This window comes from Delphinus delphis, chromosome 15 (assembly GCF_949987515.2).
Source record: "Delphinus delphis chromosome 15, mDelDel1.2, whole genome shotgun sequence".
NCBI lineage: Eukaryota > Metazoa > Chordata > Mammalia > Artiodactyla > Delphinidae > Delphinus > Delphinus delphis.
In genome coordinates this window covers 63,715,697-63,731,054 of record NC_082697.1, presented here as the reverse complement: position 1 = coordinate 63,731,054, position 15,358 = coordinate 63,715,697, and the positions used below count along the sequence as shown (strand labels likewise).

The 15,358-nt window shown below is 51.1% G+C and overlaps 1 protein-coding gene across 1 annotated transcript in view; it reads right to left on the bottom strand.

Moving 5' to 3' along the window:
• Nucleotides 1-14,850, bottom strand: part of XYLT1 (xylosyltransferase 1) — a 323,319-nt gene extending 308,469 nt beyond the window's left edge. The window contains exons 1-2 of the mRNA XM_060031007.1: nucleotides 14,828-14,850; nucleotides 8,880-9,414 (exon numbers count right to left, since the gene is read on the bottom strand). Coding sequence (XP_059886990.1) covers nucleotides 8,880-9,414; nucleotides 14,828-14,850 — 558 coding nt within the window. The remainder of the gene's footprint in view (nucleotides 1-8,879; nucleotides 9,415-14,827) is intronic.
• Nucleotides 14,851-15,358: the final 508 nt, after the last annotated feature.

Genomic DNA, 15,358 nt, shown 5'->3' with positions numbered 1-15,358 from the left:
CCTGGTACACAAACACTCAAACGCTACCTGTTGAAATAATGGGCAGATGGAGGAGTGGGTGGGAAACCTCTGGTGGATTTCACCCATTCATTCTCTCCTCGCCCCCCAGGGGTTACAAGGCGATGGGAGGGGAGCACTGCCAACTGGCCTGACTGCTCCCACATTCTTCTGCTCCAAGAACAAAGACGGGAGCCCCGTCTTATATTCACGCAGGGTTTCTGAGCCTCCAAATGCTTTCTCATCTGTTTATCGAATTACATCCTCACAAGCCAGTGAGGGGGTGGAGTGAGCTTATTAGCATCATCTGGCAGAAATGCCAAAAAGACTCAGAGGTGAAAGTCAGGGTTTGTCCCTTGACAGAGTCGGGACCTGAGCCAAGATGCTCCGGAACGTCCCACTCTTCCAACCCCTGGCCAGCTCTCTGACAACTCACAACATCCCAACACATGTTGTGGGGGGCGGGGGAGGGCAAGGTGGTGAGGCGCTCAGAAAAGTGAAGGCAGATGATTCAAAACAGCGTGTTACCCACGCCCCCGGCAGAGGGGAGACCAGTCCACCAAACTGGAGAACGCACGATTCTATTTTTGTTGAGGACACTGCCTTCACAACGTCCTAATGCCTAATGCTTACAAGAATTTGCATATTCTGGGTTTACACCAACGGCAGGGAGAGAAGGAAGGAAACCAGCATCAGGCCTGCGGAAGGCAAAGGCACTCAGGGTAAAGAAGTGCTGTGAATAAACCATATGGGGATCACTGAAAAGTGACCACAGATGCTTATTTTTAGCTCGTCACAGTGAACACGGAGATCTTCCAAGCAGAGGCTGCAAACTTATCAGCCTAAAGGGCCCAGTCAGGTACCACAGGTAAAGGAAGAGATCTTGGTGGGGGGGGGCTCTCGGGAACCTGGAGGATCTCGGGAAGGTCCTCCCAGCTTGGCCAGTGGACAAGAGGAAAGGCTGTGGCCCAGTGCTGCCACATCTCAAGACTTTTTAAAGGCATTCCAAACATCCGCGCTGTCTTCTATCCTAATCCTTACACTTCAGTTTTTATTTTAAGACAGTGTGGGCCAAAAGAAACCTACCCACGGGCCGTGAACACGAGGGCCGGTCTTGCAAACATCTCTCGTGGTGAGGCTGCGTCAGGTGAAGGTGGGAGCAGGGGCTGTGCCTCATCGCAAAGCCCTCCCAGGTAGGAAGGTCCCTGCATCGCAGGTGAGGACACCAAGCCCCAGGAGGCGAAGGAACGTGTCTGGGTCCCACACTGCTCCTCCAACCTGACACTTCATGACACGCCTCCCAGCCCTCCCAGCTTCCAACCAGCTGCTCCCCTCACAAACCACATCTCTGGGTTTGTCTCTGGGCTCCTTATTCGGCCAGAAGATGCGCCTGAACTCCATGGATGGAGCAGTCAGGTCTCAAGTCTGGCAGCTTTGGGGGTGGGAGGAGACTTGAGGGCTTCCAGGCCCCACCTGACAGAGGACACCTTTCTCTTGTGTCCAAGAAGCCACTCTGGAGTGAACTGGGCTAGGACCGGAAAGGAAGCTCTCTGTTGATTGGCCGTGGCCCTAACCCTCTCCTGCTGGACTAGCCATCCCTGAGGGGAGGGGCACATCTGTCCTGTTTCACAAAGGCAGTCCCAGTGCTGGGCACGGTTGGAGTGGAAGATGGGTGGATGGATGCAAGGGTGGACGCATGGAAGCATGGATAGATGCATGCACGGATAGGAGGGAGGGGACACAGGGCAGGGGTAAAGGACAGGGGACTTACTGACTCTGAATTGGGTAGAAACCAAGAACGCAACCTTTGGGGTCACCACGAACCTTCAATTCCTAGTCTGGTTCCCTCTTATCTCTTACTTTCATCCAACTTATTGTCTTGCTTTTATTACTTGTAATCAGTAAAACAGATGAGACTAAGAGCCCTTAACTTGCAGGACAAGGATTCAATAAGACCATGTCTTCCCAGTGCTTCACAGTGTCTAGAGCAAGGTAAACATTCAATAAAGAGAAGCCCCCCTCCTTCTCATCAGGATCATAGTTACAATGTCTGTACCCCTTGGGTAGGGGACGTTTGCATCAATCTCTCTGCCCCATTAGCTCAACTCCTTTGGGCTTAAACCATGTGACTTGTGGCCAAGGATTACAGCAAAGGATCCCCTGGGAGGAGAAATGCTTGTCATTAGCAACCACGGACACATCGGCGTGGATTAGATGCCCAGATAAGCCAGCAGTCACCTGGCTGGAACAAACCAGGCCTGACACAGAACAAATCCATTTTGTTGCCCTCAGAGGGCCCTGAAGGAGATTTTCTCCTCCCCCAGAAGACTGGAGAATGCCTTTAGGGTCCCACCCCTTCCCCATCCGGCCAGGTGTCTGGGCTCGCAGACTCTGATAGTAATCACTCCAGCTCCCTGCTCACTACAGTGTTGACAGGTTGAAGGTGACACACACACTGGCCCTGTCCCCACCACCTTCTTCTCAAGGCTCTGGCTTTCGATGGGGGAGGGAGCAGCCCTACAGGGATCAGAAGGGCACGACCCAATGAGTATCTGAGGGCAGACAGGTAGTTTCTGTTGCAGGTGGAAAGAAGGAAGTGCCCGCGTGTTCTTGGCGACGCCTCCTGGTTCCACCCAGGCTCCTGGGGAACAGTCATCGGTGAGCAGACCGGCAGGAGGCCTGCTGACGATGAATGAGTCTGTCTCTCTGGTCAAGGAAGCTTGCACAGCACCCTCTTCCCCTCCTCCCCTGGCTGGGGGAGTTGGATTCAAAACACCTTCCTCCACCAGCTCAGCAGTTCAAGTTCAATTACTCCCTAGGGTGCACGATGCGTATTTCACTAAAGGGTGATGCCTTCTTTTCCTGGACCATAAAATCCTGTCCTTGGGGCAGGGCACTGTGACCGAATCACTTACCTATGCACCTCCTTAAATGGGGTCTGTGGTTCCAAGGTTGGGGCCCTTCACAAGATGCTTAGAAGAGGGAGACTGTGGAATAGAGAGACTGAGAACACAGACTGCCTGGGTTCAAATCCCGGCTCTGCCATTTATACTGTGAACCTTGGGAAAGTCACTTAAGCTCCCTACGCCTCAGTTTCTTCACGTAGCATGAGGTTCAAATGAGCTAATATTTGTAAAACACCCCCAAACAGGGCCTGGTTCTATTAAGCATCGTGACTGTTGGCTGTTGAAACATAACAGTGCATTCCTTAAAGGAATAAAATACATAAGGAGGACAAGAACAGTGCCTGGCACATCGTAACTGCTACACAGGCATCATTACCGTTATTACGATTACCCTTCTATTTGTCTCGTTATTCAGGGGTCTGATTCAAGGAAAACTGTGTATCTCAGGGTTGGCACATGTTTAGGAATCTGCAACAAGTGAGAAAAGTGGTATGAAGATTTTCAGGAATGAGCTGGCTGCATTTAAGGTTTGTCAAAGAACTACACAGACAAGGCACTCTGAAATCTGCACATCGATTGGAATGGGGCAGTCCTGGGTCTGGATCCCAGTTGTGCTGCAACCCCAGCATTGCAAGCTGCTTCCCTGCTCTGAGCCTCAGTTTCCTCATCTGTGAAGTGGGGACAGCAACAGTTCTATCCCACAGAGTTAGGAAGATTCACTGAGATAGTGAGGTAATGTCTGCAGAGCTTTCATTATCCCTGCCACGTAACTGGTACTCAGAAGGGCAGCAATCTCTAGCCAGGAGTCCTTAGTCTCAATTCTGTATATAACACCTTCTTACATCCTGAATTATTATTTTTGTGTGTGAGCAATTAACATCATATGTGCATGATTTATGATTTGTTTTTAAACTGGACACTGTACAGTATCTTTTCATTTTTGTAAAAATAACATACTATCAAGTTTGTCTTTAGATAGCCCTGTCCTTAATGGTATTTTCAATAGCCACCAACCTTGCCTGGTAGAGTACAGGGGTTTAAATTGGCACAGAAATTTAAAGCAGGTTTTATTGGTACGTGGTACAAATTAGTTACAGATAGAGTTTGGCTTTCTCCCCATCTTCAACTGTCTTTGATTCAACTTGTACAAAATAACTGCTGTTCTATTAACTGCATACCACTCTGTGATTGCAAATTAATAATAATAGTAGTAGTAATAAAAAAGATAACATCATATATGCAAAACACCTGAAGGATGCCCGGCAGCTGGCACTCAACAATGCTCCTCCCTCCCCCACATTCCATCCTGCTCCACGGCTGACACACAGAGGAGTTGGACGCACTCTATTGCCTTGGATTACACTCAAGCCTTACTTGGCTTGGGAAAATGAATAATTGCGAAAATTTGCTTATTTTCAAACATACTAAGAGTTTCTTTTTAAGAACAACGGCTCACATTTGGCCGTTGTTATTATTATGTGCCAGGCGCAAATTGGCTCCCACGTGTTATTACATTTCAGCCTCACATAACCCTATGAGGTGGCCCTGATTTTCAGAGGAACGAAGTGAGAATGATTGCCCAAGATCCCAGGGGTGGCCAAGAGCAGAGCCGGGACCTGAACCCGGCAAAGGCGGACCCAAGGATAGTTAATGGAGGCCTCTTTCGCTTGTGCTGGGGCCTGGCACGGGTTTCATGTGACTCTTCTCCTGTTCCCATACCCCTTCCTTTGAGCTTGCGTTTTGTTGAGGTTGAGTTTGTATTTTATTTATTTTTTCATTTTCCCTAAAGTATTTTCTCTCTGGTTCTGGTAGATAGGGGCTGGGGGGCAATAGAAATGGGAGATGCAAAGGAAAAACCGGGAGAGTTATAAGTGACAAGTCTTAGGGCAGTAATGACCAAGATAGAGACCAGGCCCAATTATGCTGGCAGCGTGCATTTTTGTCTTTCTGCATGTAGATTTAAGGCCCCACTGATCATAAATAACTCTGGGTGGAAGGACAGACACTTACTGCAGAGATATCCTTAAGGATATTTTGTTTTCTGGGGAAACACACACACACACACACACACACACACAACAGTGTCAGATACCTGCTCTAGCTCAAAGTAATTTCCTTTTCTATTAAGACCATGGATCAAAGTTGGACAATCCCCAGCAAACAGGAACTTATGCTTTGGCTTCCTATTTGCAAAACAGCAAGCATTTGACACTCAACCTTCTGGAAGATTAAAATAAAAAGAAGTGATAAACTAGAGGGAACGTCTAAAGTGTAAGACTGGAAGGAAAGTGAATATATATGTAAAGTATATATAAGCATATAGTAATTTCTACTTTTATTTATCTATTTAACATTTTCCAGTACATGATTAAGCAGATGGCAACATTTGCATCAAGATAAATATTGTTCAGTGATGCATATTTCTGTATACAAAGTGTAATGCACTGCTCAGGCAAAATAAACCTCCATTGAGAGTGTGAGAAAAACAAACCATCAATAAAATACCCTCTGTTCTCTCTGGTCTCAAAACATTTGGATAGAAAGAAAAGCTACCCCTCTGAGGCTGTTAGAACCAGAGGCGATCTGGATACAGTGAACCAATTTTTCAAAGTCACTGCCAATGTCTGAAAAAGTCCTGAGTTATCTGAGTAATGTGAAGTATGAGGAATTTCTGCCGAAAAATCAACATTTCAAAGGAGTCAGACAATACAGAAAGTCCATTCTACTTTAAGAGTGTGTGAGTGTGTGTGTGTGTGTGTGCGCACAATAAAAAATTAGGTTTCTTAAATGAAACTTACTGGGTAATAGTTTATCTAAGGGCACAAGCAATATATGTGAGGACTTCAGAGGATCACTGGGGGCAAAGGGAAAGAAAATAAACATTCGTTACATTAACATACAGTTCTCTTTCATTCTCCCCCAAATTGATTCAGAACCTGTAGTGTGATCTTTTTGACACTCTCCTCAATGTTTTCCCTCCCTTCGTAAGTGAGCCCATCTGTTTCTTACATTCTGAGATGACAATAAAATCCACAGCTTACTGGAGACCCAATGAAGGGATGAGTATCACGGCCGCAAAACTCCGCTGCCATCCACCCAATAATTCTAATATGTAAGAGCTCTGACAGGGGTGGAGAGGAAAAGGGGAGCTTGCAGATCTTTTAGGGATATGCCCGGCTCGCCGCCACCTGCACTCTCTCTGGCTCTGTCTGCTTGAGAAACTGGGTGTTTCTTTTTGACTTCTTAAAATGCACCAAAATTACAATCAGGTCCTTCCATTGGGGTGCAGCTCCCCAAACATAAAAGGTACAAGCTCTGGGAGGGTGAACACAAGGAAGCAGCAAGGTCTGGTTGAGAAAATGCTCTGTCCACAGCGCCTGCCTGACACTCCTTGGGACACACCCACTGCCACCACCACCAGAGCCACAGAGTCCCTCTGCATCCCAAAACCACAACTGTCCTCCCCGCCTGCATCCTCTGCAGAGCACAGAGACAAAGCATCATCTCCCAAGCACGTGCCTCACCAGCTCTTTATGAGAGTCATCTGGAAAATCACAGGGAATTTTTTTTATGTCCCACTCCTGAGTCTCCCGCCAAAGCATCACACACCGGCAGCCTCGGCAGGGTTTGCAAACAAACCATATGTTCTGAGGGCCTCAGTGGCCTGCCGCAAGGCCTGGTCCTCTCCTCCCAGCCTGCAGCCTAAGCTCAGACAACGCCGGACTTTGGGAACAGCCTGCCCCCTTCTGGTCTCCTTGAGCTCCGTGGAAGGGCAGGGCTTGGGTGGGCACAGCTAGAGAAGGACAGACCCCCAGCTCCATCCGGCAGGTCTGTGCTGTGATTTCAGGATCTAGCAGGGCACTGGGGTAGACGTCGGGGAAAGGAAGAGAGAGGACACGAACAGATAAAGTACAAATCCAGGAGAGACAGCAGTGAACAACCGCATGGTAGACAACCACAAAGAAGGGAGAAGGGCAGAAAAAACAAAATACAGCTATGTCTATATCGGAAGAAATTGAGACACTGGGAGATGTGTGTAGGGGGATAGTCACTGGACTTACAGGTGAAAGCAGAGTTTCAGAAAAGCAAAGCAACTCTGCTGCTGGAACTGGTGTTCCAAAAGGAATAAAAAAGGAAAAGTGGCACGCTCCCACTAACCTTCCCAATTGCAAACCTCAGTGCAGCCGAGCTGGGGGATGAGAGAGTAAGACACAGAACTGAACGCACAAAGCAGGTGTGGACACAGGACCCAAAATGTCAGGGATCCAGGAAGAAATCAACCAACCAGGCCTCCTTCCTTCCCTCCGCTTGTTTCAACAGGTGGTATTTGCCTGGAAAGGCACCTCCTGATGCCTGTCCAGACCCCCGGATGCAAAGGGTACAGTATGCCTCCCACGTGTTCCCCAGGCTAGTGGTGCATGTCCTGACCCCCTCCCACCCCACCTCCCCGCAGGCCTCCGAATCTAGAAAGAACTTCTAATTGCGTTTCTTCTATCCACTCCTGGAGTTCAAAGGCAGTGTCTGAGAGTACTCTTTGCTATAAATAAGAGGCATTCGGAATGTTCTGGTTCTCCATCAGGAATCTCACTCCACTCTCCTCCCCACAAATGGGGAAAAGATGTCTCTCCCTGCTACCCACACAGACCAGCCAGCAACGTGAAATGCCATCGCATCACGTCTTGGGCTGGCTCAGCCCACAGGTACAAAGAGCAGCGCTGTGGCAAAGAGGGTCGCCTTGACTCCAAAGAAGTTTAGCAGATCAAAGAGCATCACGCTGTGTCCGAAGGCAGCCTTCAGTGAAGCCTCCCAAAGTGACGAACGACAGAGACATGCATTCAACACCTGAGAGCCTGAAACTACCCCCTGGTGTCTAATGTCCGCAAGGGCTGGGAGAAACTCTCTAGGCAATCGGAGTAATGAAGATACAGACAGACACACAGCACATCGTTATGCCTCAAGACAGACACGCCCACAGGGCACTGAGACCCTGGCCCGAAGTTGGGGACTCTGACCTCTCCTGTGTGGTCCTAGCTCAGTGGGCTAAACAAATCAGCCCAAAGAAGGTGTGAAAGTCACCCCTAGAGAAGTTGGGGGCAGGCAGAAGACACCCTGATGGCCCCAGAAGATCTGCGGAAGGAACAGTTTCAGAGCCTGGTCTGTTCACACCCAAGGAGGGCAAAGTAAACCCACAGAAACCTAAGTCGAGATGATGTGATCTGACACACAGCTGGTGACAGGAATTAGCCACACACACGAGACAGAGAGCCAAACACAACCACCTAGGAGAAGGGGCCATGCGCTGACACTGGAGAGAGGGCACCAGGACAGGGCAAGGTTAGACACGGGCAGGGTGGAGACAAGAGTCTCAGACTTCCAGGGATGGAAGACAGGAGACTCAAAGTAAGACCAGGCACCCAAGACTGAGTCTTGACTCCGGGGCACGGCTGAGGACTTGGGGCACCGATCCCAGACCCCCTCCCTCTCAGGCTAGGCAAAAACAACGAGGCAGCAAGCTGAGGACTGAGTTGCCTGCACCCAGCTGGGCAAAAACCAAAGACGCGGTGAGCACCACCGCCTAGAGCAGCAGCTGAGGATCCCGGCACGGTCCAGGCACTCAGACCGGGAGCGAGGCACCAACACCCACAGGCACAGAGCAAGTCGGGGCGCCCAGCGAGAGTGACGGGGTACAGGGGCCCAGCCAGGCTCCGGTAACCCCCAAAGCGCCTCCTCTGGAGATAACTTCCCCAGACCCCAAGGGGGCAGTCCTCAGACTCGGGATGGGGCAGCCGTCGGCCCCTGAGCCTGGGAAGGGACCGAACCCCGGCTTCCAGGGGAAAGAGATGTGGAGCCAGCAAGCTTGGGGAGTCCCGGTCTGATGAGCGGGGTTCAAGGGCTGGGGGGCGTGGGGTCGGGCCGCCTGCCCGCTTGCCTCCCTCCTTCCCTCCGGGACGCGAGCCGAAAAGGCATCTTACTTACCAGCGCCCGCGCGGCCAGTGCCCCTCGGCTGGCCGGCTGCTGCGCGCGGGGTGCTCCGGGGCCGCCTCCTCGCGCCCGCGCCGGCGGCCCCCGTCCTCCTCCGCCTCCGCCTCCGCCGCCTCCTCCTCGGGCTGCAGCCGGCTCGGCGGGCAGGTCCCGGCGCTCGCGGCGCGGGGCCGGGGGCGGCTGCTCCGCGCCACCGACCGCTGCACCCCCGCGGCGTTCCCCGGCCCCGGAGTCGAGGCTGCTGAAATTCCACACGACCAGCGTCTGCAGCAGCAGCACGGTGAGCGCCGCGAGCAGCGCCGAGTGCGAGCGCCGGGCCAGCCTCCGAGCGCACGGCGCCGCCACCATCTTCGGAGCGCGGCGAGCGAGCGGGGCGCGGGGGACCCCGGGCGCTACGGGCCGCCCCCGCGCTCCCCGCGGCTCCCGCGGCCGCCGCCGCCGCCGCTCAGGCTCCCGCTCTGGCCGCCGCCGCCGCCGCCGCCGCCGCCGCTGCCTTGGCTCGCCGCCGCTCCTCCGCCGCCGCCGCCGCCTTCACCGCCGCGGCGCGGAGTTTTCAGACGGGCAGGGACCCGGACGTCACCAGGAGGAGGGAAAGGCGGGGAGGCGGGGAGGCGGGGAGCTGGAGGCCGCGGAAGGGGGCGGCGGGCGCGCGCGCTCGGGCGGGGCGCGCGGGGAGGGCGGGGGCCTAGCCCGCGGGGCTTCCCCCGCCCCGCAGCCCCTTGCCTGGGCTGGGGTCGCCGGGGGTGGGGAAGAGGCTGCGGGCAAGCGGGCTGGGGTGGAGAGGGGTGGGGCCTGGGGGCGGAGCACGGGAGGGAAAAGGAGGAGGGAGAGGAAGGGGGTGGGGGCGAGCTGAAGGGGCCCACACCCCACCCCCAGGACCCGAGCCGGAGTGGGTGGGGGAAGGGGGACAGTTCCCGCGGCCGAGAAGACGAGGAGGGGTCAAAAAAGCAGGGGGAGCTTTGGGTGAGGGTCGGCCCGCTCAGAATCTAGGGGAGGTCGGGAAGCTCTGGAGGTCCTAAGATCCCCTTCCATGTGGGAAGCAAGCACGAGGCAGCTGAGTGGAGCGGGCTCCCCGCCCGGAGTTTGCGGTCCAGGTGTCTTCTATGAGCACAGAGACTGCTTGGCAGGTGGAGACGGGAGAAACGTGTCAGGAATGTGTCGTCCAGGGAAGGGGCTCACGCTGCGGATCCCTGGATCCCTGGCTTGAAGGGGCAGGGAGGAGGCTACAAATGAGTGTGAGTGACTTCTGAATCACACCCCACCCCCTAGTGCCAAAGATGTACTGTACTAAGTGCTTTATTGAGTCACTTCTCTGATCCCTAAGGACGAACAAGCCAAGAGATTTCCAAACCCAGTTGGCAAGCAAGTGCTTTCATGGGGAAAGGGAGACCCAGTGGAGTTTCTCAACCTTCACTGGCTGCAAGCCCCAAAGTCTGGCCCCTGCGTTCCACCAGGTCCATTCTTCTCATCCACCCTGAAGCCCGTCTTCCTGACTGCACAGGGCCCACCTCCTGGGGGAACAGGTCTTGCCTTCTAAAGTGGAGTTCTTTCCCATCAGGGCTGGACTGTCCTGGTGACCTTGAGCCAGGAGGACTCCTCCCTGGGCCTGAGCTTCCTCTTCTGCCAACGACGGTTAAGGCTGACGATCCCAGCGGCCTCAAGTTTCATAGTCAGCCTTCTCTGACTCAGTCTTTCCCTCCCCTGTCCTCTTGCCCAGCAGCCCTGAACACATGGTGAGCGGATAGAGGGAGTGGGTGGCCCAGACAGGACTTAGCACTATCAGAATACAATAGCAGATCAAATCCCCGGCTTGTCAACCTTGGACTCGGGGTGAACGTTTGGCATCTTGTCCACTGTGTTTGTAAACCAGATCCTAATTTTAAGGGAGGAAAGTGAAGGAATAAAGAGGATCCATCAGAGGAGGCAGGGAAGAGATGGTTTCATCCACTCAACGACAGTCTGTGGACATCAAGCTGTGTCAGACACTGGGCGAGGTGCAGGAATCCAAAGGTGGGTAAGGCTTCATTTCCCCTTCAGCAAGCTTGGGGTCTAGAGGAGCCTGATGTGCATGTCGGTCGTTAACAAGCAGTGAGGTCAGTGTCACTTCGGAGATGTGCACAAAGTGCTATGGGTTCATGAGGGTGGGGCAGGAGTGACCACCAAAAAGATGCTTTCTGGATCCGTGTAATAAGCGAGCCCGCTTCCCTGAACTGGGAGTGTAAAATGGCAGCTGGTGGCGGGGGGCGTGGTCTGAACTTCAAATGAGACTCAGCCTTCAGATTACCCAAACCTGGCCAGCCGTGGAGCCAGGCACAGAGGCCTCCCCCTTGCGCTTAGCCCACCTAACCAGGCGTGAGCTCGAACAGAGGCGAGCTCCTATGGCCACGCCACAAGTCTTTTGTCATCTGTTTATCACCTGGGAATATTTTGGTTACAAGTAATAAAGCATTTATTATACCTTTAAAAATAGAGTTTGCTGGATCATATAACCAAATGTTCTAGAGTAAAGATATCAGGTGAAGTTTGATCCAGCAAATCAGAACTATGACCTAGGACTCTTTTACTCTCCGTCTCTCCTCTCTGCCTTTCACGAGGTCTGCTTCATCCTGAGGTCCTCTCTTCATGTCACAGCCAGACACCAATTAATTGTATCCTTTGTTCATTTCTAGCCAAGGAGAAGGAGGGTCAGTATTTCCCAGCATTCTCCTCAAAGGTCCAGATATTCTCTCTTTTTGAACCAGCTTTAGGTCATAGGTCACCCCTAAACTAAGCACTGTGGCCAGAAAGATAGAATGTGCTGATCAGCTTGGCCAAGGTCCCATATACCTCCTCTGGCACCCAGGCGAAGCCAGCTTCCCTACAACCACCTGGATGTTCTATAGGGATCAGGATCTGACAGGAAGGTGGGAATAGGTGCCGGGGAGGCTGCTTCTACTCTATGCAGCCACTGTGATGCTTACATGACCTTGGGCAAGCCACTCCTTTCCCAGGACTTCAGTTTCTTTCATGCCAAATGAAGGATTGGATGAGATGGTCCCCAAGATCATCATGCCATGTCCCCAAAACTCTTCCTCAGTGTCTAAAGAGAGCTTTTCAATCCAGCAGAGGCTGCCCTGGAGACTCTTGTCATCCCTGCCCTCTGGCCCGTCTTTGCTTCAACGGCTCTGCTGCGTTCTTCCTCTAAGCAGCAATGATGTTATCTGCTTCCTCCACGTGATACGTTTAACCACAGTCCTTTGGGGCCCACACTCTGGTTCAGCTCCCTCGAGGGCCACAGGCTGAAGGAGTGAGGTTAAGGATCCAGGCCCCCAAGTCCCTGGAGAAAGAGAGAGTGGTTTGTTTATCTCAACTCCTAAAATGCCACATGAAAAAGAGGTTTAAAAGCTCCGGGCAGGTTATGGGTGCCATAAACAGCTTATGTGAGGTTTTTAGGATGAAAAAATCACCTGAGATAGAGGAGCGGGAAGGCAGAATTCTAGGGCCCACCTTCCTGCCCCAGGGCAGACGAGCAGCACCTCAGGCACCTTCGTGGAGATCAAGCACTGCCTGAGACTCTGGCGGAAGCAGCCGTTAGCAACAGCAGCAAGTTTCTTGAGAATTTTTAAAGCTCATTCAGTCGTTCAACACAGATGTATTGGACCCTATTATGTGCCAGGCGTCATGCTGGGCAGGCGACATATAGAAATGAAGAAGATTCCCTAAGGAATTTTTCTTTTTAAGTACGGTTCTTACTCTTGCATTAACTGAGAGCCAGAGCTCAAAAAAGTTCCAGCTGATTTGTGGGATTCCCTTCCCTTCCCCATCCCCACATCTTGTTTCATCACTGCTTTCCAATGAGAGGAGAGTAAATCAGTGAATCAGTAGTTTTGAGCTCCTGGTTTGCCCAGCACTAGGCTCAGGGCCGAGAGGGAAATCGGGAGGAGAAGTGGGGCACGGTCTTCACCCTTAAGGAGCTGTCAGATTGCCAGCTCTGCCGCTTTTTAACTGAGACTTTCAGCACCAATTGTTCCCTTCTTTATGCCTCAGTTTTTTCATCTGTAAAATGGGGGGATAATAATAGGGCTTTTCTCATAGATTTCTTGTAAGGATTAAATTAGATAACCCATGTAAAGATTTTTTTCTATAGAGACTGGCACACAGTAAGTGCTCAATAAAGGTAAGGCATTATTGATTTCATTTATAACAGTAAGGCAGAGTCGAAAGATATAAGAGGGAAAAAAGCATAGTCAGGGAAGGCAGCCTGGAAGAAGTGGCACTAAACCTAGTCCTTGATTTTGATGGAGGACTGCCAAGTACCCCAAGGGCAGGGAGCTGGTCTCATTCTTCTCGGCTCTCTCTGGCACTTTCCATAGTGCAGGGCACTGAGTCAACTCTGGTTGAGCAATGAACACAATTGACAGGCGTGCAGCTGGAAATGAGCCTAGTGTGTTCCTCCAGCGGCAAGACAGCTGGCGAGTGGAGCTTGGTACCCACAAGTTCGCAGACCCCATCACAGCAACTTTTTAGTTGTATGATTTTAAGCAAGTTGTTTAACCAGACCTCAATATCTCCATGTGTAAAAAGTGAAAGAGAGTAATACCTATTTCTTAAGTTTACTAGGGGGCAGGGACAGGGAAGCGGCATCATATATTTCCTATAAGATGTTGGCACTGACCAATGGCAGAGTTGAAGGAATGTTAGCAGGCTGGTCTGTAAGGAAATGCTCTCCCCTTCTCTCAAATAGTTCTGGCAGAAGGTACCAGAGACCTAGGGCTTGACATGCCTTCTTCTGAATTTAAATAAACTTCAGCCTAAGAATAAATTTAGTCAAATATGTGGTTATTATTTTTTAAAATCTTAAGCATGTGCCTGTTTCTTTTTGGTTTACTAGAGGCTTTTTTTACCCAGACTCTACAAATTGACCCTGACTTTGCTCTTAAAAAATTAAAAACCTCCCCCTAGGTTTCACTTCTGCATCATCAGAAGTGAAATCATCATCAACATGGGTCACCTGTTCCTGAGTGTCAGCAGGAGAGTTATGCATGGAACATCCATCTTCCCATCCCCAGGAATTCCCAATTCTCTCCAACAAGTGCATGCAAACACCAGGGTTCCAGGGCGCTTGGAGGTCAGAAGAGCCAGGATGCCCAAAGCCCTTCCCTCGGGGCCCCCAGAAGCACATGAAGCCATGAACACGCATCACCTGTACCACACCCCCCCCCAACCCAACCCAAGAGAAGGAAACAGCCTCTGTTCAGACCACAGGCTTAGGCAGAGGACATGCCCCGCCAGACTCCCAGCTGTGCTTCTGAAACCTGCAGCTTTTCCAGAGAACCATCCAGCCACTGTATCAGCAGAGGGAGCTCTAGGTAGCAAATAACTGTCCTCTGACAGCAGACAGTACTTTCCTGTAGAAAAGATTTGTAGGAAACAAGGAAAAGCAGGGGTACTAAGTGGAGCTGGCGTCCATCCTGTGCAGAAGAAAACGCCACCAATTTGCAAGGGTAGCTTGGGGGGTGGGGGTCAGGGCTGGGTAGTGATCCGGGAGAGGAAGAGACACCAGCTGAGGAAAAGATGCATGAAAGTCACCACACTGCTTAGCGGATTATCTGACCTTGTTCTGTACCAGCCCTTTGACCCACTTCTAGACATCTCACAGCCTTTGTACTACCCTCTCAATGATGTGATGTTTGAAAAGGGGACACACTCCAGATCCAAGTCTTAGACTAGTTTGGCAGACTTCTTTTTTTCTTTAAAATAAATGTTTATTTTGTGTGTTAGTGGTGTGCGATCTTGTCCCTAGGGCTATAGGCTTAGAACTGTGGGAGGACAGCAGTGATGATAGTGGTGATGATAACGATGGTGATGGTGAGAGTTAAAATTTTTTGAGCGCTTACTATGTGCCAAGCCCTGTATTGATACTGTTAACAATAGTAGTCACCAAATATTTATTGCGAACCTACGAGATACCCAGGATGGTGCTCATGTCGGGGCATTCAATGCTGAATAAAACATGGAAGGCCCATGCTCTCCTGGAGATTGCATGCTAGATTCTAGACTGCAGATGGGACCAAGATAAGTAAATAAATATGTCAACAAGTAATGTCAGAGAGTGATGAGTGTTCCGAAGAAAATTAAAAGGAGCCACCTGCTAGAATGACCAGAATAGGGCAAGTTTAAACAGGCTGGCCAGGGGGCCTCAGCAAGGGGGTTACGCTGGAGTGTTTCGTGAACTGTCGTCTGACTTCTTTAAAGCACCATGATCTGTCGGCCGAATAAGTAACAGATCTATTTTTTCAAACGTGTATACGTGCTCTTGTAATGTATAAATGACAAATGCCACTTAATTCATAGTAGTTCTTTTGTCGTTTTGGATGATTACTCATTGTTGAAATTGTTGAAAACTCAACAATTTGCGTGGTATGATGGGGGGATGGAATGAATTAGGAAAAAGTTCATTTAAAAAAGAAAAAAGTTAAAAGGATACCATCTTA